This window comes from Seriola lalandi, unplaced genomic scaffold (genome assembly GCF_002814215.2).
Source record: "Seriola lalandi dorsalis isolate HSWRI2012SDOR001 ecotype SW California unplaced genomic scaffold, Sedor1 jcf7180002054995, whole genome shotgun sequence".
Lineage (NCBI taxonomy): Eukaryota > Metazoa > Chordata > Actinopteri > Carangiformes > Carangidae > Seriola > Seriola lalandi.
The window spans coordinates 238120-265339 of NW_019525544.1; the positions used below are offsets into that span (position 1 = coordinate 238120).

The 27220-nt window shown below is 38.9% G+C and overlaps 4 protein-coding genes and 2 non-coding genes across 8 annotated transcripts; all 6 read right to left on the minus strand.

Moving 5' to 3' along the window:
* Nucleotides 1–2171: 2171 nt before the first annotated feature.
* On the minus strand, nt 2172–5803 carry sumf2 (sulfatase modifying factor 2). Of its 3 annotated transcripts, XM_087171386.1 has the most exons (10): nt 5572–5802; nt 5331–5478; nt 5124–5238; nt 4971–5015; nt 4688–4838; nt 4254–4309; nt 3328–3412; nt 2938–3079; nt 2699–2835; nt 2172–2374 (listed from the first exon to the last, which is right to left on the minus strand). In XM_087171386.1, the coding sequence occupies exons 1-9, from the start codon at nt 5624–5626 to the stop codon at nt 2733–2735; spliced, it is 900 nt and encodes a 299-aa protein (XP_087027512.1). In that variant the 5' UTR covers nt 5627–5802; the 3' UTR covers nt 2172–2374; nt 2699–2732. The 3 variants fall into 3 exon arrangements, with proteins under 3 accessions (XP_087027512.1, XP_023252798.1, XP_023252797.1); XM_023397030.2 differs by lacking the exon at nt 2172–2374 and having other exon boundaries at nt 2510–2835; nt 5331–5475; nt 5572–5803; XM_023397029.2 differs by lacking the exon at nt 2172–2374 and having other exon boundaries at nt 2510–2835.
* A 543-nt stretch (nt 5804–6346) lies between these two features.
* cct6a (chaperonin containing TCP1, subunit 6A (zeta 1)) lies at nt 6347–13047 on the minus strand. Its single transcript, XM_023397093.2, has 13 exons — nt 12820–13047; nt 12051–12114; nt 10944–11078; nt 10583–10756; nt 10321–10424; nt 9940–10210; nt 8842–8924; nt 8544–8640; nt 8259–8406; nt 7532–7665; nt 7242–7344; nt 6823–6895; nt 6347–6728 (listed from the first exon to the last, which is right to left on the minus strand). Exons 1-13 carry the CDS (start codon nt 12954–12956, stop codon nt 6656–6658), a joined length of 1596 nt encoding a protein of 531 aa, XP_023252861.1. The 5' UTR covers nt 12957–13047; the 3' UTR covers nt 6347–6655.
* On the minus strand, nt 7777–7915 carry LOC111647494 (small nucleolar RNA SNORA22). The gene has a single exon (XR_002760047.1). It is a non-coding gene; the product is annotated as a small nucleolar RNA SNORA22 (small nucleolar RNA).
* LOC111647493 (small nucleolar RNA SNORA22) lies at nt 9017–9154 on the minus strand. Its single transcript, XR_002760046.1, has one exon. It is a non-coding gene; the product is annotated as a small nucleolar RNA SNORA22 (small nucleolar RNA).
* Nucleotides 13048–13986: 939 nt separating the features above from the next.
* On the minus strand, nt 13987–21885 carry LOC111647457 (protein NipSnap homolog 2-like). The gene is made up of 10 exons (XM_023397060.2): nt 21738–21885; nt 20020–20147; nt 19806–19851; nt 19592–19686; nt 18210–18280; nt 17310–17450; nt 17138–17169; nt 16475–16569; nt 16032–16115; nt 13987–15566 (listed from the first exon to the last, which is right to left on the minus strand). Exons 1-10 carry the CDS (start codon nt 21827–21829, stop codon nt 15502–15504), a joined length of 849 nt encoding a protein of 282 aa, XP_023252828.1. The 5' UTR covers nt 21830–21885; the 3' UTR covers nt 13987–15501.
* Nucleotides 21886–22546: 661 nt separating this feature from the next.
* Nucleotides 22547–24732, minus strand: mrps17 (mitochondrial ribosomal protein S17). Its single transcript, XM_023397039.2, has 3 exons — nt 24621–24732; nt 23677–23820; nt 22547–23084 (listed from the first exon to the last, which is right to left on the minus strand). The coding sequence occupies exons 2-3, from the start codon at nt 23797–23799 to the stop codon at nt 22761–22763; spliced, it is 447 nt and encodes a 148-aa protein (XP_023252807.1). The 5' UTR covers nt 23800–23820; nt 24621–24732; the 3' UTR covers nt 22547–22760.
* Between the last annotated feature and the right edge of the window lie 2488 nt (nt 24733–27220).

Genomic DNA, 27220 nt, shown 5'->3' on the forward strand with positions numbered 1-27220 from the left:
AATGCTGAAACTTAAAATAACTTAAAGAACTGACAAAACCACATGACGAGTCATGGATTTATTTTTGGAATTGAAATGCTTTGGGGAAAACACCAGATATAGTGTTTCCTTGTAGTTGGGTAATTTTTAGTGACAAACCTCCTACACACATGAACAGAGATTAGTCAGTGACACGTACGCTCATCCTACTTTATAACTTTGCAGGCAGATGGGAAGTGATTTGAAGGCTGCAGCCAAAGTACAATAAAAGCCACACCACAATTATCAGAGATTTACTGCCAATCCAACACGATGTTTCCTCATTCCAGAGGGCCGCGGTGTTCTACCAGTTTTAATTTGTTACGTTCATGTCACGTTTTCACTTGGCTGTCTGCACACTGTCTCGTAATGTTATTTAACATTTTATCTCGGTGCAGCAGGAAGTGGTTCACGGTTGTGATGTGTGCACATGTGGTGTGAAGTGTTTTCCTTCTCCTGTCCATCTAAAAGCCGTGCATCAAACTTCTTGTCCTGAAAACTTTTGCAGGAAGCCGGTCACCGCTTCATTAGACCCACAGTGCTTCACAGTAAAACTGTTGATTGCTGATTGTTACCCTGTTCTCCATTCTCCCCTCCAATATTTGACATTGTATTCTACGTCCAACCTAATCAAAGTATGTGAGAAACGCTGCCTGTTCCAGTACGTATAGAGCACGTGCGCTGTATTATTACTCAACGAGCAAACTAATTGCTAATTAATTCTCCTGTTTGTCTTTATTTAAGCTTATTTTATCATCTATTTTATTTTACTGCTAAATACTATTTATACATCTTTTTATTTCATCTTGAGTTTCTTTCCGTCTTATTCTGATGCCTTTTATGTCTTGTAAACGACTTTTCATTGTCTTGTTGAGAAAGTTGCCTCGTCTTGTTTGTTTTATGAAAAAATAAGATTTTATCACTCAAGTTACTTAAAGGCATAGTTAAACATTTTGAGAAATAAGTTTATTTGCTCTCTTGCTGAGAGTTAGATGAGAGGATCGTTATCACTCATGTTTTTAGATTATACGACGCTGCAGATTATTTATAGCTTGTTCCCTTATCTTAGCATAAAGACTACAAACAGAGGCAAACAACCAGCCTGGTTCTGTCCCATGATACACAGCGCCTTTAACGCTGACCAATTAACTCATTATATGTCATTTGTTAAATCCAAACAAAAACAGAAGCGTTAAAACAACATCCTTTGTGGGAGGTTACAGGCTGTTTATACATGACTGTTTAGTCTGGGAACAGTGACTTTTCTTGGAGGCCAGAAAAGAAACAGTGCAGCCCTTGTAAAATGGAGAAATGTGTGTTTTTACATTTTAGTTTTTGTTCAAACAAAATAAATAAATAAATACACAATGTCAATTAGAGAAATTTTGAGGTGTTGGCAGTTGAATGTTGTTACAGTTGGACAGAGCCAGTTGTTTCCAAACTTTGTGCTAGACTAAACTCCACCTGAAAGCAAACACATTACATTTTCCGTTGAAGGTTTTGTTTGTTTGTTTGTTTGTTTGTTTTGTTGGTTTCGCTGCAGCATGGATTGAAAATAAATCTTGGGAGTTGCAGTTTTAGGACTGAAGAGCCCAGGTCACAAGTCACAAGTCTAAATCCCAATAATAATGTATTATACAATAGTTTCACAGTATCATTCAACATTATTAACACTGATGCAAAAGGCTTCATGTGTAGAGAAACTCTGCATGGGCTTCAGACATGAGTTGTGGAGGTGTCCAGTGAAAATATCAGGATGTTCAGATGCAGTGGAAAAGGAGAGAGAACAACGGGGCCGATGCAAATTGTCATATATAAATTGCAACACTGTCCTTCTGTTATGTTGTGTTACAGGAACAAAGCTGCCACTTCTGTTGTTGCCATGTGAAAATATTATTTGACAATGAAAAAACGATTCAGTGTCACTGATAAATGTCCCTCTACTGTGTGTGTGTGTGTGTGTGTGTGTGTGTGTGTGTGTGTGTGTTGAGATCGTTTCTTGTGAGCAGAAAGAAGGCTCGGTTTGACAGTTACTTTGGACTTAAACAAACGTTTGGTAAAACACTTTATCTGTGGTGTTTAACAGACTCAGTCCAAACGGCCTCTCAGCTGGCCACTCGCGATGAGAAAGTAAACAAGAGACAAAGACAGGATTAGAGGAGACCATCACTAAAACCAATGGACCAATTTACTCTCCGGTCACATAAAAAGACAACAAAAGACAGATCCCAGCATGTGGAGGGAAGAACATCAGTGCTGACAGTCACACAGTGACCTATTTCTTCCAGTCAGGGAAGAAAGCCAATGTGTCTTCAGTCACCCCAGTAGCATTTTGATTATTTGGGGCTCTGCACACCTACATTAGGAAAAACAGTGAGAAGGGACTTTTTTTTGGAAAGTTGTTTATTTCTTGATGTTATTTATTAGTTTGTTTGTGTTTATTCTTTATCAAATTCATTTAAAAAATCTAAGCTCTCCACAGGAGAAATAGTTTGTTCCTGCACTCATGCCTTCCTGTTACCATCATCACTCATTAATATTCAGTCTTAGTCATGAAGATTTCATTGGTCCCTTGCTTTTTTTTTCTTATTCTTTCTCAGCTTGAAAGTCATTAGATCCATTAATAGAACCTGAATCAATAAACACTTGGTTCATATGGACATTACTGTCATTCACTTACTACTCCTGTTTGTCTGTAAACTTCCTGTTTGTTGCTACAGTTCTGTTTTGTCTTTCTTCTTCCCTTGTTTCTGTCCATCGTCAGCAGCACACCTGAATCCCAGATTATCAGAGGCGGAGTCAGGAGTGTTGCCCATCCTGCAGGACACAGAATCATAACCATCGGTCAGTCCGGACAGCTGCACAGCTGTTCTATAAAGTCTGAACATACAGTGTTTTCTTTCAAATGAAATAACCCACCTGGTTGTGACTCGAGCCTTATGATTGGCTGAACCATCCACCGTGTCGATCCAGGAGGCACCGCGCAGCACATACATTGGCTGCGCTCCAGGAAAGGGCGTGACTGTCCATTCCCATGTGTTTCCCATCATGTCATACAGTCCTGCAGGAAGAATCAACATTGTTCTTATAATATTAAGAAGCACACAGCAAAAATACACCCTCATCATATTTCAATTTCTTTTCTTTAACCAATCAAAGGCGATCAGAGTTCCTCAAACTCTTTGGTTCAATATGTTTCTGTAACATCTTTTTCTATTGCTCTCAATGCATCTCTGTTGCAGTCTAGCACTTGTATTATTATGTAATCGCATCAGTGTTTTTTTTTTTTATTTAATAAGGGTCAGTTACCGTAGCTGTTCTGAGGAGGAAATGCTGTGACAGGAGAAATGCCATGGTATCCATCCTCTGCAGTGTCTCCTTCTGGAAACGATCCCTACAACACACATAAAAAACCAAAACACCACTTATTTATTATAAATATGTTTGTTGATATTGTTGATAAATGTTCAAATGCTTCTGTGTGAATATCTATTGGTGTTCACTGATTTCGGAAGTAAAATTTAATATTGAATCTGAACCCAGGGCCAAACCTGCTTATCGAATCTGAATCCTTTCAAGTCCCTTAATGAGTCTTATGCGAGTAGTTTGTTTGTTGGGAATGAAGACATTTTTCAGTTAAAATATGTACAGTTTTTATTTCACCCACTTCAGTAACAAAACTAATTTCATCTGTTTTGTGCAACAAAGATATAACGACACAATTGGTCATTTTAATTGTGATTTATGAGCCAATTAGAAGACAATCATTAACCCTGTCCTGACTGCTGTGAGGGAAAATGGTGTTTGCTCCTCTTCTTCTCTTTGCCGATGCCTGTAGCGTCAGAGAGGGGGGCAAAAGAGACTAAACAGAGAACGTGAATGAAAGATTCAATTCGGAATTTGTTGGCCACGGATTTAACAAATCTGGGTATTTTACCAATTTAAAGCCAAATCCAAAATGAAACAATCCCTAATTTTGACTGCATCATAGTCTATTTAAAAACAACAAACAATTACCTTTAGATAGATCAGTCTTTCATGACCTCAACACCCAAATTTATATATTTAGCCAGAGAAAGTAGAATCATTTCCTGCAGACATGAGTGGAAAACTATCACATATGAGTGTTTTTTTTTTTTAAATAAACACATCAGTGAATCCCCAGTCAGAGCATCCTATGACGACTATACACTGTGCTAATGCTATAGCAACATGCATTAATGTAGTAGGCTGACCTGCCACAGGTTGGTTCTGTTGGCCTGGAACTTATTCCCCCACGGATAGGTCCGACCTGAAATACAAGAGGCAGGAAAGAGATAATTGCACAGCAAACAACTATACACTAAATATTGAGCTCGGGGTTCATGAAAACTAGTTTCCCTTCTCTCTTCTTTGACTCATGAAGACACCTCTCATGTGTGTTGTATCTGAAACACTATCTAAACTGTACTTCTGGACAAATTCAGTAGTTCTGGAGCAGACTGACCAGAGGCATCAATGTGAGTCTAGAGTAGATACAAACTGCTACTGCTACTGTCAAAATGGTAAAAAAAAAAACTCTATTATATTGATGCAACCTGTAGTATGCAGTGGAGTCCAGATGGGAAAGTGGTCTCAGACTTTTGGACTCCACTGGATATTCTAAGGTTTCGATGTATAAATGATGTACCTTGCAGCCCCCCACGTGCAGCCCACTCCCACTCCTCTTCAGTGGGCAGTCTCTTGCCCTTCCACTGGCAGAAGGCCTGAGCGTCATTCCAGCTCACCTGAACCACTGGGAAGTCCAGGCGCTCCCGGATGCCTGAACCGGGTCCTGCAGGCTGAACAGCAGAGAGTCAAAGGGGTGAAGGGCAGGCGATGAAGGCATGATGGATTGCAGAAAGATGAGAAGGATTACAGAAAATGTTGGGGGGGGAAATATAAAATCCAAGGCAAGACATAGAAAACCCTACCTGCCTCCAAAACACCCGCTCTATAGGCAACCACCAAGGAGCAGTCTGGATGGGAAACAATGAGTTAAAAGTTAAATATTAATGTTTTTATATTGAAAATTGTATGTTTCTTTCAGTCTTATTTTTTCATTACAACATAAAACGGCCCAGTACCTCAATCTTCTGTGTGACTTTGCCTTTCAGCTCTTCAGACACAAAGTCTTGAAACACAAAGCTCCAACCAAAAGTCTCAGCTTCAGTTTTGTACTTCTGCGCTCTCACAAAGTCTCTGTGGAGAATGAAGGTTAAGTCAGAGGCTTTTTAATTTTTTTTTTTTGTAACTCATTTTCCACCTCAATGTCAAGTTTAAAAATTCAATACCTGAAATTTGCATTCGTGACAGGATATTTGTCCATTTGAAAAGGTCCCAGTGTAACCTCCTTGGTGTGGGACTCTCCATCTCTCCCGTCAGCTGCTCTGGTTCCCATCAACATCTTTCCTCCTGGTATATTCAGCATCTCATCTGCTGCTGTGTGTCGGGGGAAAATCGACCAGATCACGTGGATTAAATGTTAAAATAATTTACGTTTTGGTGTGTTGAAAAATGACAGGGAGTTCTTACCTGCCACGGTTAGTAAAAGCACAGCGGATATCCAGGACACGATTTTAACGTTCATTTTTAACAAGCTTGTTTGAGCTAACACTCAGCTGACACAACGCATTTAGCTTTATGATAAAGGTTACACATAACAGTTTTAAGAGACCTAACAGCAGGACTTCTCAAACTTCAATTAAACGCATACATTGTTCTCCTTTTCTGTCGGACACATTTCACGGTCGCAACGGAGGTGGGTGCAACAAAAACCAGGCTCCGTGTAAATATAGAAGGTTCCGCTTTTTTTTCCCTTTTTTACTTAACGAATTAATTTCTTTTCATGAACGTTTTCCCCGCGTGAGCGATATCGTATTAAGTAGCACTATATTAAAGAAAATAAAACACTGCTTATTGCTTTGAGGGAACCCCCGAAATTGATGCTACTTTATGTCCATATTACATTTGATGGCAGTTTTTATAGTACTAGAATATTCTGAATAAGGCTAAAAGAACATTGGTCATAATTTGTATTCAGCATATTATGTGCAGTGGTACATTATTAAAAAAATTGTACTATAGCAGAGGTATAAGTATTTACACACACACACACACACTTAAGTATAAGAGAAACACTCCAGTACCAAAAAGATTGTACTAATGTAAATGAACTTTTTCTCATCCTACCACTGCTTGTGTGTTAGTTTTAGTCTAGATGTGGTTGACACATTTAATGTGGTTCATGCATTTTTTGATCCATTCACTCTTCACAGAAAAACAACCAACTTCCAGCAACCAACAAATCTTTCAGGAGCCAAGAAAACCTTTAATGGGTAGAAACAAAACTGAGTGACAGAGGTCAGTGCTTTTAACAAAATCTCATAAATAAACCAATCAGAGGGAGGCGTTGACAAATCCATGAAAAAAAAAGACCATGACTAGCATAACAATGATTTCTGACGGACACTGGATGGATGCCGTGGTGTGAACAGCAGGCTGTCCATCAGACTGGGGTGCTTCAGAGTGCCAAGAGCGGGAACACGTTGACTGAACCATCAAGGTAAACAACTATCCCTGTGAGTATGATAACAGTTGCAGCTTCTTCACTTGACCTTTAACCTTTGAGAGAAGACATTCCAGCTCGCATGATCTCGTCCACCAACAAAATGTTGCTGGCAATCACCGTGCTGTAAGGCAAAGCAGACCCATGTATTAATGAGGAGACAGGCCCATTTAAAGTGTTCCACTGGTCTTGTGTGGTTTAGAAATGCATAATCTCACCATGAATGGAGAAGCTGTTTCTTGACACTGTAATTGTCCCATACACCTGCGTCTCCTGCCACCATGGCTTCCCCTGGAAAAACAACAGGATTTAAGTAAAGCAATGTTGTGATAAAGAGACTCATGCCTAAAAAAGAATTAATCTTAACATCAAACAGCGTAAAAAAAGATAACGGTGACTCAAAATACAAATATGCAGTCTTAGAGTTGCACAATGAATGGAGTCTTGTGTCTTTGTGATATGAAGAGGGAGGCGAATGCTTTACTACAAACATTTTTACTCTCCAGCTGTTCTGATTTGAGATAGTCCAGCTTTTTTCCAGTTTTACATCAGTACAAAACTAAGTATTGATGTATTGTAGGTGTATTGAAACAGTAAGATAAACATAGTTGTCTAATAACTGTAATGTGGTTCTGACCTGTGCTGAGGTCCACTCCAACTAGCTGACCAGACTCTTTGTACTCCATCTGCAGCTTCAGCACAGTCTCCTGTGGGTCATAGCCAGAGTTCTGGGCCAAAACCTACAAAGGAAGATCAAGGATTGAAATAAACAGGTCGATACAGTATGAATACTGACAGATAACAAATCAGTTTTGCCATTTTTCTTGTCTATGCTAAACTTGGGTAAGACCAGGGATGATATCAACAGTACAATAGAGAGGCAGGAGTTTTCTAATCACACATGATATAAGTCTGAAAATCCCTCACCTTGGGGATGACTAGGAGAGCATCTGCAAATGCTTGAACTCCCAGCTGGGCTCTTCCTTTCACATTGGGTTTGTGTTTTACCAGAGCGTCTGCTACAGCCACCTCAAGCGCACCTGCGCCAGACACAACACTACCTGAAGAGACAAAGATGAGAAGAGGATAGTCAGAAAACGCAAGTACGATTGCTTCAGCCGAGTGAGGCAAGCACTGTGTGTTTTAGTGAATCACTGACTCAAAGAAACGCAGTTTGTTCTGATCAGCTGAATACATTGTAGGAGAGACTGAAACTCTCCTAATGCAGAGGAAAAGATCAGAGTCACTGTAGCACAGACATGAGACCAGGGACAGCCATGATGTTAGCATCCTTGGGTGTTCGCTGTGCAAATGAGGCCAAATGCATTTTACTGAAGAAGGAAGAAGATGGGAACTAAGCTTTACTTCAGATATTATTTTTTTTGATTTAATCATAATCAATAATAAGCAGAAGAAAGAGAAATAACTGGAGGAAGTGCACCCAGGAGGACAAATTCTGGCAGACGTTTAACATGTGATTTATCCCTGTGACATTTGGATAGCAAAGTCTGAAAGGGCTTTACAGAGTGGCTTTAGACAGGAATCTAATCATCTCTTTTCTTAAATTACATTGAATTGACATTTAAAATGTAAATGTTAATCAGTAAGCCAAACATACAAACATATTAAAGTTTCAGGTTCATTAGTGTCTTACCATCTTCTATGGCGTTCTTAACTGCCCGCAGACCATCCCTTACAGCATCTTTGATCTGTGTGAGGGTGTGTTTGTTGGGTCCCTTCACCAGCAGGGTGACCGAGCGAGGGTTCCCACACTTCTCGATGAATGTGTACTTCTCCTCTCCCTGCAAAGAGAAATGGGGATGATTAAAATCTCTGCCTCAACATTTTCAACATATAAAATACATAAGCAGACTGTAAGTGAAAAAACAAACACAGGAAAAAAACCAACCAAGAACAAAACACCAAGATAAATACTCACCAGTGTGTGTTCATAAACCAACCCAGCATGTCCCAAACACTCAGCTGTGAGGTCATCAACTGAATTCATGGCAATGCCACCGCAAGCAAGGGTGAGCCTGTCAAGGAAAACAAAACACTAAGGATATTTCAATTCTTTAATGTGATTTACATTGGAAAAATATCAGGCTACTGGGAATGCAGTCTCCCAAACTAGAGCAGCTGTGGACAGCATTAAACCATCCTGATGTCAGGGCACGATGTGAAAGGAGCTCCCTTGTACCCATTTATATTTCTAGGAGGGAAAATATCTTCATTACCTCTCCATGTTCCTCCTCTTTGCCCTGCGCAGGGCTACAATCCCTTCCTTGGCCAAGGCATCCAGGGAGAACGGGTCAATACCCTACAAAACAAAGAAATGACATCAAAGTGGTCAAATCTCCATTTAGGTCGATCAATTCCAGAAATAATTCACTGGTGTACTCATGATGAAAAGATTATTCTGATCCGCTGAATACATGTAGGAGAGGAATGGGCTCTCCTAATGCAGAGGTACAGATCAGATTTACTGTAGCACAGTTAGAAAAAGACCAGGGTTAGCCACATTAGCATCCTTGGGTGTTCACTGTGCACTTAGCAGGATTGATCATAAAATGCATTTCCTTTTATCCAACTAATGTATGTTGTATGTCAAAAAAACAAAAACTGAAAACTGATTCAGAGAAAGACAACCCTAGAGACAAACTCTCTTGGGATAATATTGTATCTATATTATCTAATGTGTTGAAAGCTTCATTAAACAGTGTTTCTGACATAGCATCAACTCAAATTAGCCAATGTAATGTGATAGTGTTGCCAGGACTGCTGATCTCTCTGAGCAGTAGAGTTAAAACTAAATTCTCCTGAGTAAACCAACAAAACCAGGGCTAAAATGAACTTTGGATTACAATGATACCTGTGTTGCTCCATTTCTGCTGGATGCGAGAGGTAATTCGAGGCATTTCTCTTCTTACACATTTGCCAAAAAGAACTTCATAACACCAGCTCATAGCGGTAGCATTGTTTGTGCATTATACAGATGTGACAACTGACTGCAAACAACTGCAACTATGAACAGATCTGTGCCTCTTATTAAAAAAAACTTAAATTGTTCCAGCATTTTTAGATTTTCTGCTCATTTCCTGACATCCTTCACCGTTTGACATGACTGGTTGTGAGATGTTTTTATCATCTCGTACAATGTTTTTTTGTTTCTTTATTTATTTTTTTTACTTAATATTGGCTGTCTTTTAAATCATTCTTTTTTCCACCATAAATTAGTTACTGTATGAACTACTCCCAGTACAGAGGCACAGAACTACAGTTTAAATGCCCTGCAGTTCAAACACTTCTACTACATTAAACCTCTTGAAGCATACCTTCTGGTTAATAACGACAAAACCCTTCTCTCCATTGGGACAGACTTTGTTCTTCAGGGCGATGATCTTCTGCACACGATCCTCAATAAACTTCCTTTCTGCAGCCACAAGCTTCTCCCTCTCGCCGGCACTCTTGTAGAAGAAACCAGAGTTGACCTCTGTCTTTTCATACTCCAAAGAGACATTGCAGGTCAGCACATAAGCATCCTCCACCCTCTTCTTCATGTCTGGATGTCGGGCACCGTGGTCCAACACCAAACCTCTGATCAGCCTGAGAAAGACAAAACAAAATTACCTTTAGATGTGTGGGACCCCTGTGCACTCCTGCATCACTGTGCAGAGATGAATTGCCTCTTGCTCCAAGTCTGTCTTGAAACTCACTGTGTATCGCAGTCGGTCTTATGCTTCATCTCCATGATTTCCACCATGTACAGGTCAATGGGTTCATTGGGTTTAGCAATAGCCAGCACAGCATCTACTACAGCCTGCAGACAGACATATCAGCTGTCACCTCACCCAAACATTAACACAATAATTACATAACATAACAATTAACTCAGTGCATTAGGACCCTTCAAGATGGGAAAGCATCCAACTGACCCCTCAGCACTTGTATTTTTAGCTCGGTTCCCTGATGTCTTACCTCAGTGAGCAGATCTGCCAGCTCTGCGTGAACCTTGGTCCTGAGGGAAGTGCGTGCGACGTTAATGAGGGTCTCTCTGTCCATTTCCCGCGTCACTTTCACCTCTTCCAGAACAGCCAAGGCTTTCTCTTTTGCGGCCTCAAAGCCCTCAGCAATGATTCTTGGATGAAGACCCTTCAGAAAGAAATCAAGGGGAGTTATATAAAGAAATGTCACCAGTTCAAAATTGTGAATATTGACATGGATGCTGATGAGATTCACATGTCTATTTAGGTTAAAAAAAACATCGACAATGAACAGTACTTATGTACAATCTGGGCAGACCTGTGACTTTACAGTTTTTGCAGCCTCTCTCTTTTACCTCTGACACGTAGAGGTCAGCCTGCTTCAGCAGTTCACCAATGATGAGGACATTGGAGGTTGTGCCGTCTCCTGTAATGTCATCCTGTGCTGTGGCAACCTTTGCAATCAGGGACGCTGTCGGGTGCTGAATTTGCTGAAAAAGGGGGGAAAAGGGGGGGAAAAAAAATTATGCCTGCCCACAAATGCAAAAACCCATAGATATTCAGTTTATCCTACATGACAAACAGACACAGGAAATCCTGCAATTTGAAAAGCTCTAACCTGAGAAGGTGCAGTATTTTTTCCACTAGTTTTGCTTGAAAAATAAGTGTAACAATTATCTATATAGCTGCTGATGAAGTTTCTGTTGATAAACTAATTGATGGACTCATAGTTTCAGCTCTAAATTACAACATGTTCTTCTGCTGTAACACAAAATAAGCAGCTTTTTTCCAGAATATTTCACTGAGCAAACTCCATCTTGACCTATAAAGGTAGCAAATTCATACATTTGATACCAAAATAACAAAAGCAACCATATTTCAAAAATGTTTTCCGAACACAACCTACTATTAGGTAGTTAGTTAGTCGGTCATACACGTAACTCTTTATTGTTCAGTTTGATGGGAATGTGCTAGGGCTGAACAATTCATCTAAATAATATTGAAATTCTAATATGGCCTAGTGCAATATCCAAAACACAGGAGGTAAAATGTGTTACAGCATACCATAGATCAAACATTGTGGTGCGACAGAGATGCCACAACATACAAATCATTTTCTCCAGACATAAGGGAACATGCTTGTTTAGTACAAGTCCCAGCTAAAATCACCATCAGCAAAAACATCATCTTTTTTTTTTCCCCCAGTGAAAATAAAATGCAAAAATGACCACTCCAACTAAAATCACAACTTGTATCGCAATATCTGCCAACTATAATAGCAATATCATTTTTTTGCATATCATTCAGCCCTAGAATGTTCTAGCAATAATTACACAGGCTTTGATGGCATCTCCGCACACACACATACTAAGGGTGTGGTCACTGTATAACAATGAAGAAGACAGTAGAAATAAGCAGAAGAGAGTTTTGCAGAATAATGTCACAGATCAGCACTTCCTTACCATCTCGTGTAGCAAGACGTTACCATCTTTGGTCAGCTTTATGTCTCCTGCCCCAGACACCAGCCTGTGGAGCAAACGGGCGGGGAAAGGTTAGAGTTAACTGAGCAGAGCAAAGGCTGCTTCACTGCAGCCTGCTGTCAGCCAATATACTGATGGCCAACAGTTGGTCAGCAGTGGTAAAAGTTTTCAGTCCGACATGCCTTCTGCATAAATGACAGTTTACTGCCTGACAGATGAAGAATAACTGTAAGCAAATATCTGACTGAACTTCCTGAAATAATCCACCCGGCAATGAAAGGTAACTAACATTAACCGGTGATCGCGTCGTGAATTTGCTCATTAATTACACTGGTTAACGCTGAAGCCATGTAAACAGCACACAGCTGAAGTCTAGCTGAAACTCAAACTGACGGTTTTAGCGTTAGCATCATATGCTAACCGGCTGCTACTAACATGCTAATGTTAGCTATGTGGTTGTCAAAGCGGATCATGACGATGACTGGGCAAGGCAACGTGCGCCGGGAAAATCAGTTATCCGTTTAGCAACTGGAGGCCTCAACTAGCTGAAATCGTGATTAAGTATTTTGTGGTGGATGGTGACACAGTAGTAAATGGAGGAATGCTTTCCAATTTTCATATAAATCCATAATTGGGTGGCGAAAACCTGACTCAGAGTGATTACAATCTTGCCGGAGAGTTGAAGCTAACGTTAGCTGCTAACGAGTTAGCACAGCACGCGTGCTGCACAAAGGGCTTCGGCAGCACTCACATTTTCATGGTCCCCTTCGGTCCCAGGTTACTTCTCAGCACATCCTGAAGCCCCCGGGCAGCACTGATGTTAACCGCCAGTGCGGCCTGGGCCCTGGCCACCTCTGCTTTTGGGTTCAGAGCTTTCACGGCTGCCATGGCTAAGCAGCACAGCCAGCGAAGTAAAAGTAAGAAGGTATCGCCGGTAGGGAGTCCGCACTGCTCGGGCTCGGACGCTCTCGAAAGGGGAGTCGTTTTCCAGAAGGCTCCAACACGTGTTCTCGTGCTGCCTTTACGTAACCCGTCTGGGCTCGGAAATTCTGTTTGTAGCAAAACTTCAAATTCCCCGTTCACATTAGCACGGAATTAATCAAGGGTAATCGGGCTAATCTTTTATTGCTTGGGTGTTCTTAAGACAAGTTAGTTATTGTAATGTGGTCCACCTATCGACACGCTCTGCGGTTACAGCTGCAGCAGCGACTGTAACTCGCAGCTCATGGAGGCATTTGGGGTAGTTTACTAAGTTCTGGCAGCTACAATTTGTGGGAGTCATAACTCTAAACAATTAACGTACGTTCCTGGAACTTTATATTAATTATAAAGTATATTTATAATCAATTCGGGGGAAAGAACTAGGTTCAGATTTTTTATTTCAGATTTCCGACATATTGTGAAGGCAGCATCAGTCACACCCCAGACACGCGCTGATTGGCCAGGTTACGCCATCTCTCTGATATGGAAATACTGCACCTCGGATGTACAGTCTGTTTTTAACAGTTAGTTTTTTTTAACTCAGAAAATCTTTGGCATCATTAAGACTAATGGCAGCTCTCCTGGAGTTTGGCTTCTTGATATGTTCAGTGTGTATGATGATTCTCCTTGTTGATTCCAAAACTGGATTAACAATCAGGGAAAGCTTGTGTCAAGTTAAAATAAAATCAAACAACTTTTTTCAGTCTAACCAACTGTCAACAATACATGTTTAGTTTGCAAACATAGAAAAGTTGGATACAAGTAATTTTAGAAGCTGGTACCAAGGGCTTTTCAGCATTTTTGCTTAAAATGACTAAAAACAATTAATCCACTGTCAAAAGTGTTACCAATTAATTAAATGCTAATCAATTTATTATTTCTGAAAGGCTGAAAGCTTAAGTCACAATATACAATGAATAAAAAGACTCTACGCCTCTTTCTTACATTCTCATCAGAAGTTTAATTCAATATGTACAACTAATCTTATTAAAGCACTGCATTTCACATTTACCACACTGAGATACTACTCCTCTCCTGTCCACTTGTTTATCGTCATAAGATAGTATAGAATACCCCACTTCATTTACAGATACAGCATTGACCATATCTCTGGCTTGGTCAATAAGCCCACAATGTATATCTACGATCTGACCATTAAAAATAAACATTAATCTCAGCACACAATCACCTGCTTGGCATTATTAATTCATTGCTTGATTTCAGGATCGGCCAAACCAGTCAGTGTAGACATTTGTCCTGAAGATACTGATTAGTTCTGCTGAAATCAAAAACATTTTCTAATCATTTCAATCACCATGTCCCCCTCTAAACAGCTGACAGAGCAAGAAGTGTGGTGAAAATTCAAGTGAGAAAAGAATCTGGAGATGTGGTCAGTTTAATAGAGGAGACACAAATGGGGGAAAAGGCTCCTGACTCAGCACAACTTCACCCCCACATCTGGACAGCTCTCCAAACCAAACTCAAGCCTCCTGCTCTGACCAGTCTGACACTTTGTGGTGTGTTTGTGAACTTCAGCTTTAGTGCATCTTCACAACAGTGTCATTAGGAATCCTTTGATCCATCCAGCTGATTTTGAAACTAATTACTGCTGCACACAATAATAAGATGGCTGGATCAGAGCCATGTAAACATAAAGTGGTATTTAGTGGAGGAGTGGATACTTGGTGAACTTTTACAGAATATAAAGCTAGAGTCTGACCGAGGCCCTACAACACAGGCCACTATCTCCGACAATCAGCCTCACTGTCAATTATAGAACACTGATTTGTAAACAGAACACTCCTCTCTGTAAAAATGACCATCACCTGTAACATTATAAAAAAAAAAAAAAAGCTTATCCAATTTATGGATATATGGGCGTAGTGTTTTTGTTGTGAGATACCAGAGGCAGTTACTTTTGCTCGATTTGTAGTGCAACAGGGCTTTCAAGTCATGTAAAGGTTTCTTGTGAAACACATTTTTATGAAAGACCTTGAAAAATGTTCAGCCGGTGACCAGCACTAGAACTGCTTAATGTTTGATTCATCTCTCTTCCTGGTATCTCAGCACTCAAACACTAATGAAAGTATTTTTTAGATCATAAAAAAATAAACCTTTTCAAAACTGACCCTTTAAATGAGACAGTGAAGAGGAGGAGTGTTTCAAATTATATTTTGCCTACACACAGTGCATTGACGGATCAGTAACACAGTAACTGCTGTAACAGATACAGTTTTGGTGATAATCAATTTAACCTCAGGATCTGAAATAAGTCATTCTAGGCCCACACAGAAAAGGGGAGTAAAGAAACGAAAAAAAGGAAACAAAAACTAAAACGTGTTGATGTTATGCCAACATCCCTGGCAGTGCACACTCTGATGGGTGGTTACGCTCTCTACAGATCAGTGTGATAGGTGCAGCGGCTGTTGAGAGGTTCTCCCGGTGTCTGTGGTTACTTCGTGGGCGAACTCTTCATGGGAATCATTATTCTGGATTCCATGTGCTGAATAAGAGGGACTGTGGGATGAAGAAGAAACAACACATTTAGCAACAGGTTTGTATGTCATGCTTTCATGAATTTGTTGGAGTGTTTGTTTTTTTTTTTAAATATTGAAATCATTCAGAGTACTATGTCGAGAAGACAAATACAACCTAAATGCGAAGACCGGACGTTTAAGTAGTCAGTGAGAATGATGATTGATTAACTTTTATTAATTCAATCTTACCGTTAGAGTTGTGATTTGATTTTCAATCAATGTAATGCATAACAATATGATCCAAGTCTTCGCATGTGCAACATAAAATCCTCAATAACATATATATTTACTTTTAAATTAAAATTTGCTCAGAATCATTCATTTGGACAACAGAATTTTGTAAAATGATAACATGTTTAGATCACATCATCGTCACGATATAATTCCACTCAAAGTTGATATTGTCCAGTGTTATCAGACAGTAAACACAGGAGAGGTAAGTTACCTGTGTAATAAACAACTTCATCCCAGCCATCACGCTGCCAGGCTGCATTTCGGGTGTCTTCTCTGGACTGAAGGTCTTTGTAAGCTAAAAGAAAAATGTTGTTAGGTTTCAATTATTTTTACTTAAATCAACATATCATACCTACAGTTTTCACTCTTATAAATTGGCTGAATTCTTAAACTTTTTAAATTATATAGGTTAGTTCCATGACCTAAAAAGTATGTAATACAGTTCCTGAATAGTCACACTGAAACTAGGTGGAAAAAATATAAAGAACATCAAAGATGCACTTACTAAACTGGTAAGGAATGTATAAACACATTTGCTTCATTATTTGCAATACAACAATGCCATAATATTGCAGAATAGAACTTTGGTGTGTATTTTTCTCTAAAAATATCATGATGCTGCACAGTTCATTAAACCCAGGAAACACTGCTCACCCCATAAGTGATGAACCGTGTACAGGCTTCCGATCTGAGAGAAAAAGCCTCCCACTGCCTCTTGGTTCTGCTGGCGAATCTCAATAGCACGCGCCCTGGAGAGAGAACAAAAGAGTTGTGTTACATGAGAGAAAACAAAAAAACCAAAAGCTTGTTATTGAGGAGTTGCACTGATTATATCACCAGTATGAATTTGCAGGTTTTAAAGTTCAAATGATGGTGACACCAATATCCCTATAATTTCTTTACAATCAAAACATCAAATTTTGATGTTACAACCTCAGAATTGTTTTCAAGGCAAATAAAGGCAAATTTCATGGTCATTAGGAATTTAATTAGATATGCTCACATATTAAATCCAGCTTAAACAGGTAAATTATGATTGAGATTTATAAATTATGTGTGATATATCTAGTCATGCATTAGGAGTCATGCGTCAGTTTTATAGTCAGAAAGTACCGTCAACTCATATTCATCTGCTACAATCTGTAAAACCAATAAAAAAGTAGTGAGGAAATTTTTAAATGGCTCTTAAATGGAGAGAACTCTTATGTGTTTCTCAGATTAACTTTCAATATGAATCCAATTTGTTGACTTTCTGATAGTACATATGCAAAAATAACATGCAGAAAAAGGACAAAGATTTTGAAAATTATGTCTTACCAGTAATTTCCCCACTCGATCATCGTCCCTGGCTGAAAAAAAAAAAAATTGAAGAGGGGAGAGATGTGGAAAGTAAGTTGTTGGACTGTTCGGGGATAGCAACAGAGAAGAACGTATATTTTTGTATGATGGGAGTAAGCTGGTTAATGTGTTATGTAATCGTCAGAGTTACCCTGAGTTGGTATGATCGGAGCTCGTAGATGTTGGGTCCTGAACGAGGGACAGGTTCGTTCCAGAAACTGAACTCCAGCAGCAACTGGTTCCTACGAGACAGCAGCATCTTCCCCCTCTCTCTCCTGTAGTCCATAAACTCCTACAGCAACAACAAACAACAGTAACACGTCACTCAGTTAATCCAGCTCAGCCCAGCAACTCTGGTCAGATAGCAGGATAGATGAAGACAATAAAGTTAGCATCCGACGCACTAAAATCACCTCTTGTATCATCTAACGTGCTCAGTTTTGTTGGAATACATGAATAAATTCTTCCATGAGATCTTGAATGACCCGGGTCACTGTGCATTAACTGTCTAAAATCTATGTGGGAATGTACAAATTGAAACTGTAATGTTCAGAATATTTTACAAAGTAATTTAGCTCACTAATTTGCATGTTTGCAATTAACAACAGCTTCATATTAAATAGTTGGTGCCCACTTTAATGAATAACATATATGTGCGCAAGTACATGTATTTGTGATTTACAATTGTTGTACTCATTTTCATTCTGAACAATATTATGTTCTTAAAATCTATTAAAGTTTATTTTTGGTGAATGTTCAGACCACCTGACTTAAAAAACAATAAAAAAACACAATAATACAATATGGATAAGGTGAGATTGGGTCCATTAACTGCACTTAACTTACTTATTTAAAGTATATAACTGCTTTTCTGTAAATAAGTTTTGAACATAATTCCACCAAATAGCTGGAAACATCGCAGATAAAGAAAACAGGGAGGCAGAAACTGGAAAATGCTCTTAGGATCTAATTTGAAGGGGTGCAATGCCAGAAAGTTTGGCCTACAGGTCACCAGCTGCCAGTTAACTGAACTAATCCAAGCACCCGTTACCTTATTCTGCCTGAGTTTGTTCATGACTTCGGTGAGAGCCGGGTATCCTCCCCGATATCTCCACAGGTGAACTAGAATAGAAGGAGCAGAAGAGCCAAAAATAATGCAGCTCTAAAATATATACCGGTGTGTCTGTACTTCTTTGGACAAGATTTTCTTTTAAGTCAACAACTATAGTTCAATTATTTATCTCTTTAGACCACCTGTGATGTGGAGGTATGATGAGATCCAGTGAGTCAACCATGAATCTCTGTTCAGTTTCCATGAGGAAATCAAATTATCTTACCACTGGTATTAAATCTTGCAAAATGTGAGACTAAAAATCACTCAAACCAAATCACATTTAGTAATTTACTAAAATGAAAATGAGACAATGAAAAATCTCTTCCCATTATGTAATAAACATCTACTCTGCTACTATATGAGATCAGTTAAACCTGATCAGAACCAAAAAGCTGCCACAATGCAGGGTAATAATAACAAACTGACTCCAGTGATCAAGTTGAACTGAAGAAATCAGTTATAAAAACTGTTTTTACATACATTTTACAGGACTAAACATGTCAAAAGTGACAGCTATCTCTGATAAAGAACACCATGTAAACACAGTCTTTTGGATTATCTTCACTGTGGGTGCCAATATTACTGCGCAGTAACATTAGAGGCAGATTACAGCTGAGGAAGGACAAATGTCACCATACAAACAAAATGGACTGCAGCCAGGAAAAGGGCAGTACAGTCACAGCTAAAATTAACTGCAATATAAAAGCTGACAAAGTGCAGGTTTGTGTCACTGAGAAGGAGAGCAACTGCAATATTCATAGGAAATGTCAGAGAAAATGTTACAGTTCATAAAAAAACCTACCTCTAAACCTCACTTTGTTTCCGAGCAAACAATTTAGTATCTCTGTCTAGTAACATGGGAGGTTCCATGAGAGAATGAGATACATTTTCAAAGTGATTGATTTCTGATTTATTTGTGTAAGTGGTTCAATGCAGTCTACCTTTAAAGCCTTACTCTGTCCATTATTTTTTCAACTAATCAATTAATATTGTAGTTTATAAAATGTCAGTCTCTAAACTGCAGTCAAACACCTTTACACACAAATTCTCACATTTGAGAGGAAATGTTCAGCATTTTTGCCCCTGCATAATCAATTACTGTTGTCAATTAATTTTCTGTTGATTGATTAATTACCTGGTCCTATTAGCAGTCATATCTTGTGAGTTTTTTAATTAATGTTTTAACTTTTGAAAAGGAAGTTTATGTTTCATTTAAACTACCTGATTGTGGGGGCTATCAGTCAGTTAACAAGTAGATTTATAACTTGCATGTATTTAAGAGTGTCCCTAATGTAACCTTGAGACATGCATGCTCTTACCTGCCTGATCCTGCTCTCCGTACCATGTGTTCCAAGTGCCCACAAGCTCACAAGGGTATTCAGGGTCAGCGTGAATCGAAGGCAAGACGCCCTCACTGAGGATAAATACGCAACACACACAAATGTGTAAAAATGCAAAACATGTGCAGTTTCCAAAAGCAGTGCCTTGATCAGACAACTGAATGAAATCAGTTAAGGAACAGGGATTTCTTACCAAAGTTCATTGTAAGCATCAAGGCATTCAGGCTTGACATTGTGAACTGCAAAGAAACAACAATACAAAGTTGATAATACACCATCAAAAAGAATTCATAAGATAGATTAGGCAGAAATGTTTTTCATTTTTACATCCACTCTCCTTAAAACGTTGAAAAACACACTGTCAGCGTGATCTTGTTCAGCACTACCAAGTAGTAAACAATACATACACTGTATTTTGTATAGATTGTTGTCTTCTTTCTTAGCGAGCAGATGAGAGTGAGCATCTTTTCTTGGGTCGACCTTTCTAACAAATAGAGATTTGAACCAGCTGTCTTCACGGAAACCTGAGAGGCTCCTGTGGTGGAACAAAACACAAAAGTTGTATACAACCAGCATTTCCTCTGCTAGACAATGAAGAAGTAAAAGAGTAGCCAGCAAATGCAGCATACAATTATTCTGTGTGTTCTCTACTACTGTAATTCTATTAAAGCACTTTGGCTCTCCAGTCCATTTCTGGCCTGCTCACTAACTACAGTCAGGCCTCTCAGGCTATCAGGTGGTGGTTTTTCTGACTGTACCAGCCAGTTGATCAAAACAAAAATTCAAAAGCAAACTGACAACATTTTCTAAAGCATATGATTAATTACTCTGTGGGAATTTTTTCCCTGTATTCTTTTCTCTTCTCTTCTGTTCATGTTAAAAGTATTTCTTCATGTGTAAAGCTATGCCAATCAATCCTACAGGCCAATATGTAAGCTGATAGGCCTATTAGCTCATTGCAGTTTTATCCAACTTGGTGCATGTGTAAGCCTGTGAGTAACAAGAAAATTCAGTATAGAAATTCAAAACTTATGTTTGAGGTTTGCTTGTTCAGTTGACATGTTCGATACAATTCTTTAATAACTACATTAAAAGGATCCTTATGTTAAGAAAAAAACCCACACTGACCAACATATTGTTGAGTTTTTAAAGCGTTCAAATATCCTTATTGTTAATGGCCTCAGTTTACTCATGATAAAATGTTTACTCTGATAAAATGTGTAAAACAAGTTCTTCTTAATAAGACTGAGATCAGTGGAAAATATGCAAGTTGGGATTGTACACTAGTTCATCAACGAAAAATCGTACTTTATGCAAATATTTTCGACAATTCAACTCATTCATTGCTAAGAAACTCAAGCAATAAGCTGTACATACTGCACATGACCAGAGAATCAGTCTACATAGACGCATTGGCAGCCTCCCCACATGAGTAGAATTAAGTTTTCAGGTAATAAACTTAATTTAAAAGTGCCAACAAGCACTCCATGCAGTGGTTACATATGTTTATCACGAAGCAGTCCTTTGACAGTTTGCCAGCTCACAAGCACAACTATTACTTTACACACTGTGTTCAATGCTGTCACATTTAAGCATGTTTTTAGAAACATCACAGCATTTCAGTTGTGAGCATTTTTACACTATAGGGTAAGTTAAGGACACAAACCTGCCGCAGCAAGAAACTGTGTCACTCACTTATCAAAACAAGTACTGCTGTGCAGCGATTCGTTGCATTTTGACCTTGAAGTTATATTCAGTTTGGGACTAACAGAAACTCAGTTATGATTTTGTATTATTTCTGCACATGGAAACTAAAACTTACAACGGATCGAACAAAATTACAAAGTATGCAAGGGTGAGTGCTACGCAAGTTGCTTCACAACTTTGTAATTCGGGAGAGTAATAATTAGCATTAGCGTAAAGTTAGCAACTTTAGAGCTAGGAGCTAACTCCAGCTAACTACGTTGCACGGAGACCTTAACGTAGCCAACGTCCCCGGGTTAGCGTTAGCTTAGCCCCCTAGCATGCCGGACCATGTCATTGATGCCAACTCCAGCGACAGTAAACACGTTTTATGTAACATTTCTACATCTGCAATGACGAATTACATTTGCAAAAGTCTAACCTGACGACAACCGTGACCTGTCCGTGCGCCTGGAGCCCATTTTTCGTCTGTTTAAGGCCGTTGCCCACTCTTTGAAGGACTCTGGTCGCCATCTTTTCCCTGAAAGCTGCTGTCAGTTGGAGGTTGTGAGTCGGGCTGCAGCCGCACACCGGGCAGGTCCCGTAGGAGCTGACGTTACTTACAAGAACGTAACCCCATGTACCTGAATCAGTTGTTTACATTAACATTGCGTTTACATTAACATTGCGTTTACATTGTGTGATTAATTTGATACGCAGTGGTCTGATGATAATAGACACGGAGTGGTTAAAATTACAGCAGGTGATTATAAACATCTATAACTCTGATTTCCAACCTGCTATTGATCAACGTAGTGAGTTGATAACACTCTTGTTGCTGTTGCGATGAATGTCTTTCGGCTTTTAGGCTTTCAACAATACATTGAACTAAAGCAAATCTCTGTAATAACTTCTACTTTCCTTCGACTAAAAATTATAACTTATTTCGTTCTGAATATAACTTGCACAAGCCTAAAAAAAAAAAAGACTGACACAAATGATATTTTCATACACACATGCACATTTGTGCATGACAAAAAAAGTCTTAGTAAATTACAGAAGACTTACTGAATAAATATCCATAATAAAATACCAAGTAAAGACTGCACCAATGACTGATACTGATTAAATATGCTTTTGCATTATGTACCCTGTACAGAAGACAATAAGTGTTCACGTTTTATTATGACTTTGTGATTGTCCTTCAAAAACAGATCTTTAGTCTGAGAATAGAAATGAGCACCATGCATGCATGTTTGTCATTTTATTGTAAATTCCTCAGAAATATTTCATGAGTTCAAACTACCTGTGAAGGCAGCAAAGGAAAATGTATTCAGGCTCTCCATCCACATTATTACATCACCATATTAAACGACAAGATTACTGGTTTATAAACTTATATTTACATGAAAACCTGAAACAGAAACGTGTTTGAGCTAACATTACTGCATGGAAAAGTTTTCTATCATGGAGCTGGAGTTGGTGCTGGCGAGGAGTCGGCTCCACTGGAGGCAGCAGTGATGTTGAGCTCCTGCAGTTTTTCTGTCAACGTCGTCTCCTCTCCAAGGCTGAATGGAAGGTCAGTCAGCGGCTCCACAAACTCAGTTCCTGCAACACTCTTCCCTGTCAGTGGGTCGACCACCCGCCCTACTTTATACACTATCTCAGCCAGTTCATGCTTCACATGTTTGGACCTGGCCTCAGGCAGAGCCTTGAGTAGGACGATATCTCCAACAGTGCACTGCCGCAGAGCATCATGGGCAAAATAAGTCTTCCTCTTGTTGTAGTACTATGGGAAAGAAAAGATATGATTAGACTTATACAGCAATCAATCATTGATTAGAAAATGAATAACACAGCTGTACACAATGACATTAACCACATGCAGCATTTGGTTGCAAGTATTTAATTAAAATTTTATGTTGAATTGCAATCACCAACAAAAGAAGAAAGAGAAGAAAAGTGGGCAAATTAATATATTAATGGCCACTTGTAATTTTTCAGATAGATTATCATGAGTTTAATAGCGAGTTAGTGCAAGTAAGTATTATTCATCAAATAAAGGAAAATGCACAAGTTACTGCAGTACAAAGTGACTTTACAATTGTTTACATAATCTGACAGCAAGCATTTGGATGTGTTTGATTTACAATAATATGAAACAGAAGAGAGAAAAGAAACTGCTCACATTTATGAAGCTATAAACTAAGTCTTCAACATTTTTACTTGATAAATGAGGAAACCATTTTCATTAATCTTACAACTGGAATCAGTTTATGTAATTCATCGAGTAGTTTCCAATCAACTAATCATCTACCAGTAATGTCCTTTCGTAATACTTATACTAATACGCAATACTTTTAATGTAGTTAGAGGTTTACCTTGAGCAGGTAAGGGTCCAGCACCAGTCTTGTGACTCTCACTTTGGCAGTTTTGTACATCTTGGTCCCTATTACTCTGCCGATGATCCATTTGGCATGGACTGATGCCTGCTTGACTGACATTCTGGAAAGTGCTATTCAACCCTGTGGTATAAAAGTAAAACAAAATTTCACATTTTGTCCCCAGCCTCTTTTGTATGTCAAATATTATGATAACACAATATCTGACCATTCTCCTATGGTGGAAGAAGTATGCAGATACTTTAGTATAAAGTATAAACACCAATACCAGAATATAAAAGTACCCAATTACAAGTAAATGTCCTTCATTGTTTTGATTAATGGGAGAGGAAAGAAGCTCTGATAGATAAATCTGTTTTCAGGTGTTGGACTTTATTTCAATCTTTTGTGCTCCAAAGCAAAAAAAGGGGTCGTAAAAACTACTGTTTTAACCTTGTTTTTTTATAGTATTTTGTAACTAGTAACTTTCCCTGCTCAGATAAATGTGGTAGAGTTAAAAGCTCATTATTTCCCTCTGAAACATGGTGGAGTAGGAGTATAAACAATATGAAATGGAAAAACTCACAATACTACAGAATTGTACGTTAAGTTACTCTAAGTAAATGTACTGCATTACCTTCCACCCCTGCAGCTGTTGAATTTATTGCGATTTTTGTGTTGACAGTTTGTGTTGATTATTACACTATCATAGTAACATGAGTATAAAACTGATACTTTGCAGGACCATTTACATTATATTATATACGTTTCGCGTTATAAATAAGAGGATGACATTATAAGGCAAACAGCAGCTACATTTAGCTTCACTGCGGCTTTAACTTCACAACCACATTCAGTCAAAAGCAGCAGTTACACGCTACATCGACTTTATTTGACATTAACGCAGATGAACACTGAAGGTAAGGAGTGAAAAAGAGACTCACCAACACTATTACATAGGAAACTCTTTAAAAGGTCAAAAATTCCTCAGCGACGCAGCTTCTCCATGCTGCTTAAATCGGCTTGTTTTGATGACGTGCTACGGGTAGTAACGAGGTTCAGAATGTGGACTAAAGATGCGCGCGTTTTTCCCAAAATACATCCATGGGATAAGTAAGTTGTTGATAAGTACATGTGTACGTACGTACGTGCGTATAACCCCAAATTACAGAAGTATCAAGGGTAAAAAGAAAAGTAGCCTAATGCCGATTTACAATTAGTATTAGAGAAGAACGGCAGGGGGTGACATGCAGCAAAGGCACCACCAGAGCGCCGTACTGCGGTCTTCTGCATTTTCTCACAGTCTATTGCTAATTGATAAACGTCTCAAACTTCTTCTACAAAGGACAAAATTTGGCAGCAAAGAAAAGCACTTTGCGACATCACTCGTCATGCATAGGTACGTCGTTGATAAGCACGTCGCCATCACTCGTCGTGGATGTATTATTTAATTTTTTTCAAATCAAATATCTGGGACAGTAATGTACTTAATGAAAATAAACAGGTTCTGTGACAGCTACATTTGTGGACATTGAAATTCTGCAGTGTTGTGGAAATATTGTATTGTATTGAACTATTTCATAACAGAGTCACACCATGCAGCCTGGCACTAATTTTTCATATACAATATCAAATAACAGTGACTTAATTAATAAATATATTTAAATACGAGTAAAACTGAAAAGGCGAACAATACGTAGAAGACGTGCTATATGAATATGCTTCTAAATAGAAAGGTAAGAAAGTAAAGCCCTCCTGATAATTTTATCTGACAAGTTGTAATATCTGTCACATGGGGACTCTGCATGACACATGGGTGGCATTTTTTCTATACTTACTTATTAAACCCTGCTATATTGTGTTGATGTTGTTGGCCTAACTGTTTATTTCCAGCGTGTTTTAGGGACTAAGAAAATGAAATTTTCATTTTGGCCACGAGATGGTAGCAGAGAAACAGAAGAAGAGAAGAGACTTTACTGTTCCTAAAATGGGTGGCAAAAACAAAAGGTATGCATGAAGACAAACAATATGAGCATTTATTACAGCGACAGGACAGGTGTGATGGATTATAACTATATTGCAGCCTGTGTGATAAGACACTGAGCTGCAGATGGTTCTCCTCAGTCCACCTGTTGATGCTCAGTTTAACTGATGTAAATAGGACTGCAGGGGAGGCATAAAAGGCTGTGAAAACCTGTCATCCTAAGGGAGAAAGGAGGTGACAATCAACAACTGAACATCATCCAAATTTATGATGGTGCAAAAACATTAAGAAAATTAAGTTAGTGACAGTAATAATCTGGTTGTAATCTGGTTGTAAGGAAGAGGAGCGCGGCCTCGGCTCCAGTCTTTTTTTTTTCACTCCTGCTATTTCACGATCATGACTGAATTTTCTCTCGACATAACAAAGGTTTTCTTAAGATGCAGCATCTGATTTGATCTTGCAATATACGATGTAGAAGATCCCAGTATTGATTAATACTTCAGAGAGTAGGCTAACTAACACAGGCAGAATTTGTGTCTCTGTTGGACGTACCATCCAATCAGCCATCATCATTTTACACAACTTGGGCTGCAACTTCACAGAGGAATGTATTTCAGTGATCCTGCTGACATTGGTCACTTCATTACTACCCAACAATTTATGAGTGATGCATATTACACTCAGAGAGGTATAACCTTCAACCTGTAAGAGCATTCTGAGGTTATTAAGAATAAGATCCTACAGCTATGCCAGCAGCTCTTTAGCGTTGCACCCGTCTATGGGGGCCAAGATAGCTCAACACACTGCATCATCAATTAGACAACATGTGCTGCAAATACACACAACCAAAAAATAAATAAATAAATAAATTGCATCCTTCAACATCTGTATGGTGAAAGATCATCAATGCTCCATTAATTTAGTGTTTACTTTGATATTGATTTCTTTCTGCCAGACTTCTGCAAAAGGACTGCAAAATTAACAATACCCTATCCAGCCATTTGGCAATGACAACAGCTCTTCTGGATCTCCACTAAAGCATCTATAAGTGGGAGAGATTTACACAGATGCATTCACTGCGTCCCTGAGCAGGAATTGGCTGTGGCTCAGAACCAACCACAGGCAGACCGATCTGGCCTTAATCAGAGCCATGTTGTAGTAAAGCACAGATCTGGGTCTCTGTTTCCCATTTAAGGCAGTGCAGCATTGGTATACCTCTGCCAGAATTACAGCATTAGACAACTTTAGTCTCCATACAAGAACACTGAGACAATTCACATAGTACCAACTGTTTTCATACTGTTCCCTCTTAAATGTGTTCTCTGCCTACAAATACTGTAATGCTACACTGATCATCAGAGCAGAGATGATGCATTCGCTGGCTCCCACCACAGCCATCATCATATAACATATACTTATGGGACTACACAATATAAAGGCTGTTTTATTGCACTCTTGTGATGTCAATGAGCACAGGAACAGCTCCACTATAAGGTCAACCTCTTATCAAATCTGTGGGTAAGCCTACAAGAGCAGCTCACATGGTATCAATGGCCATAT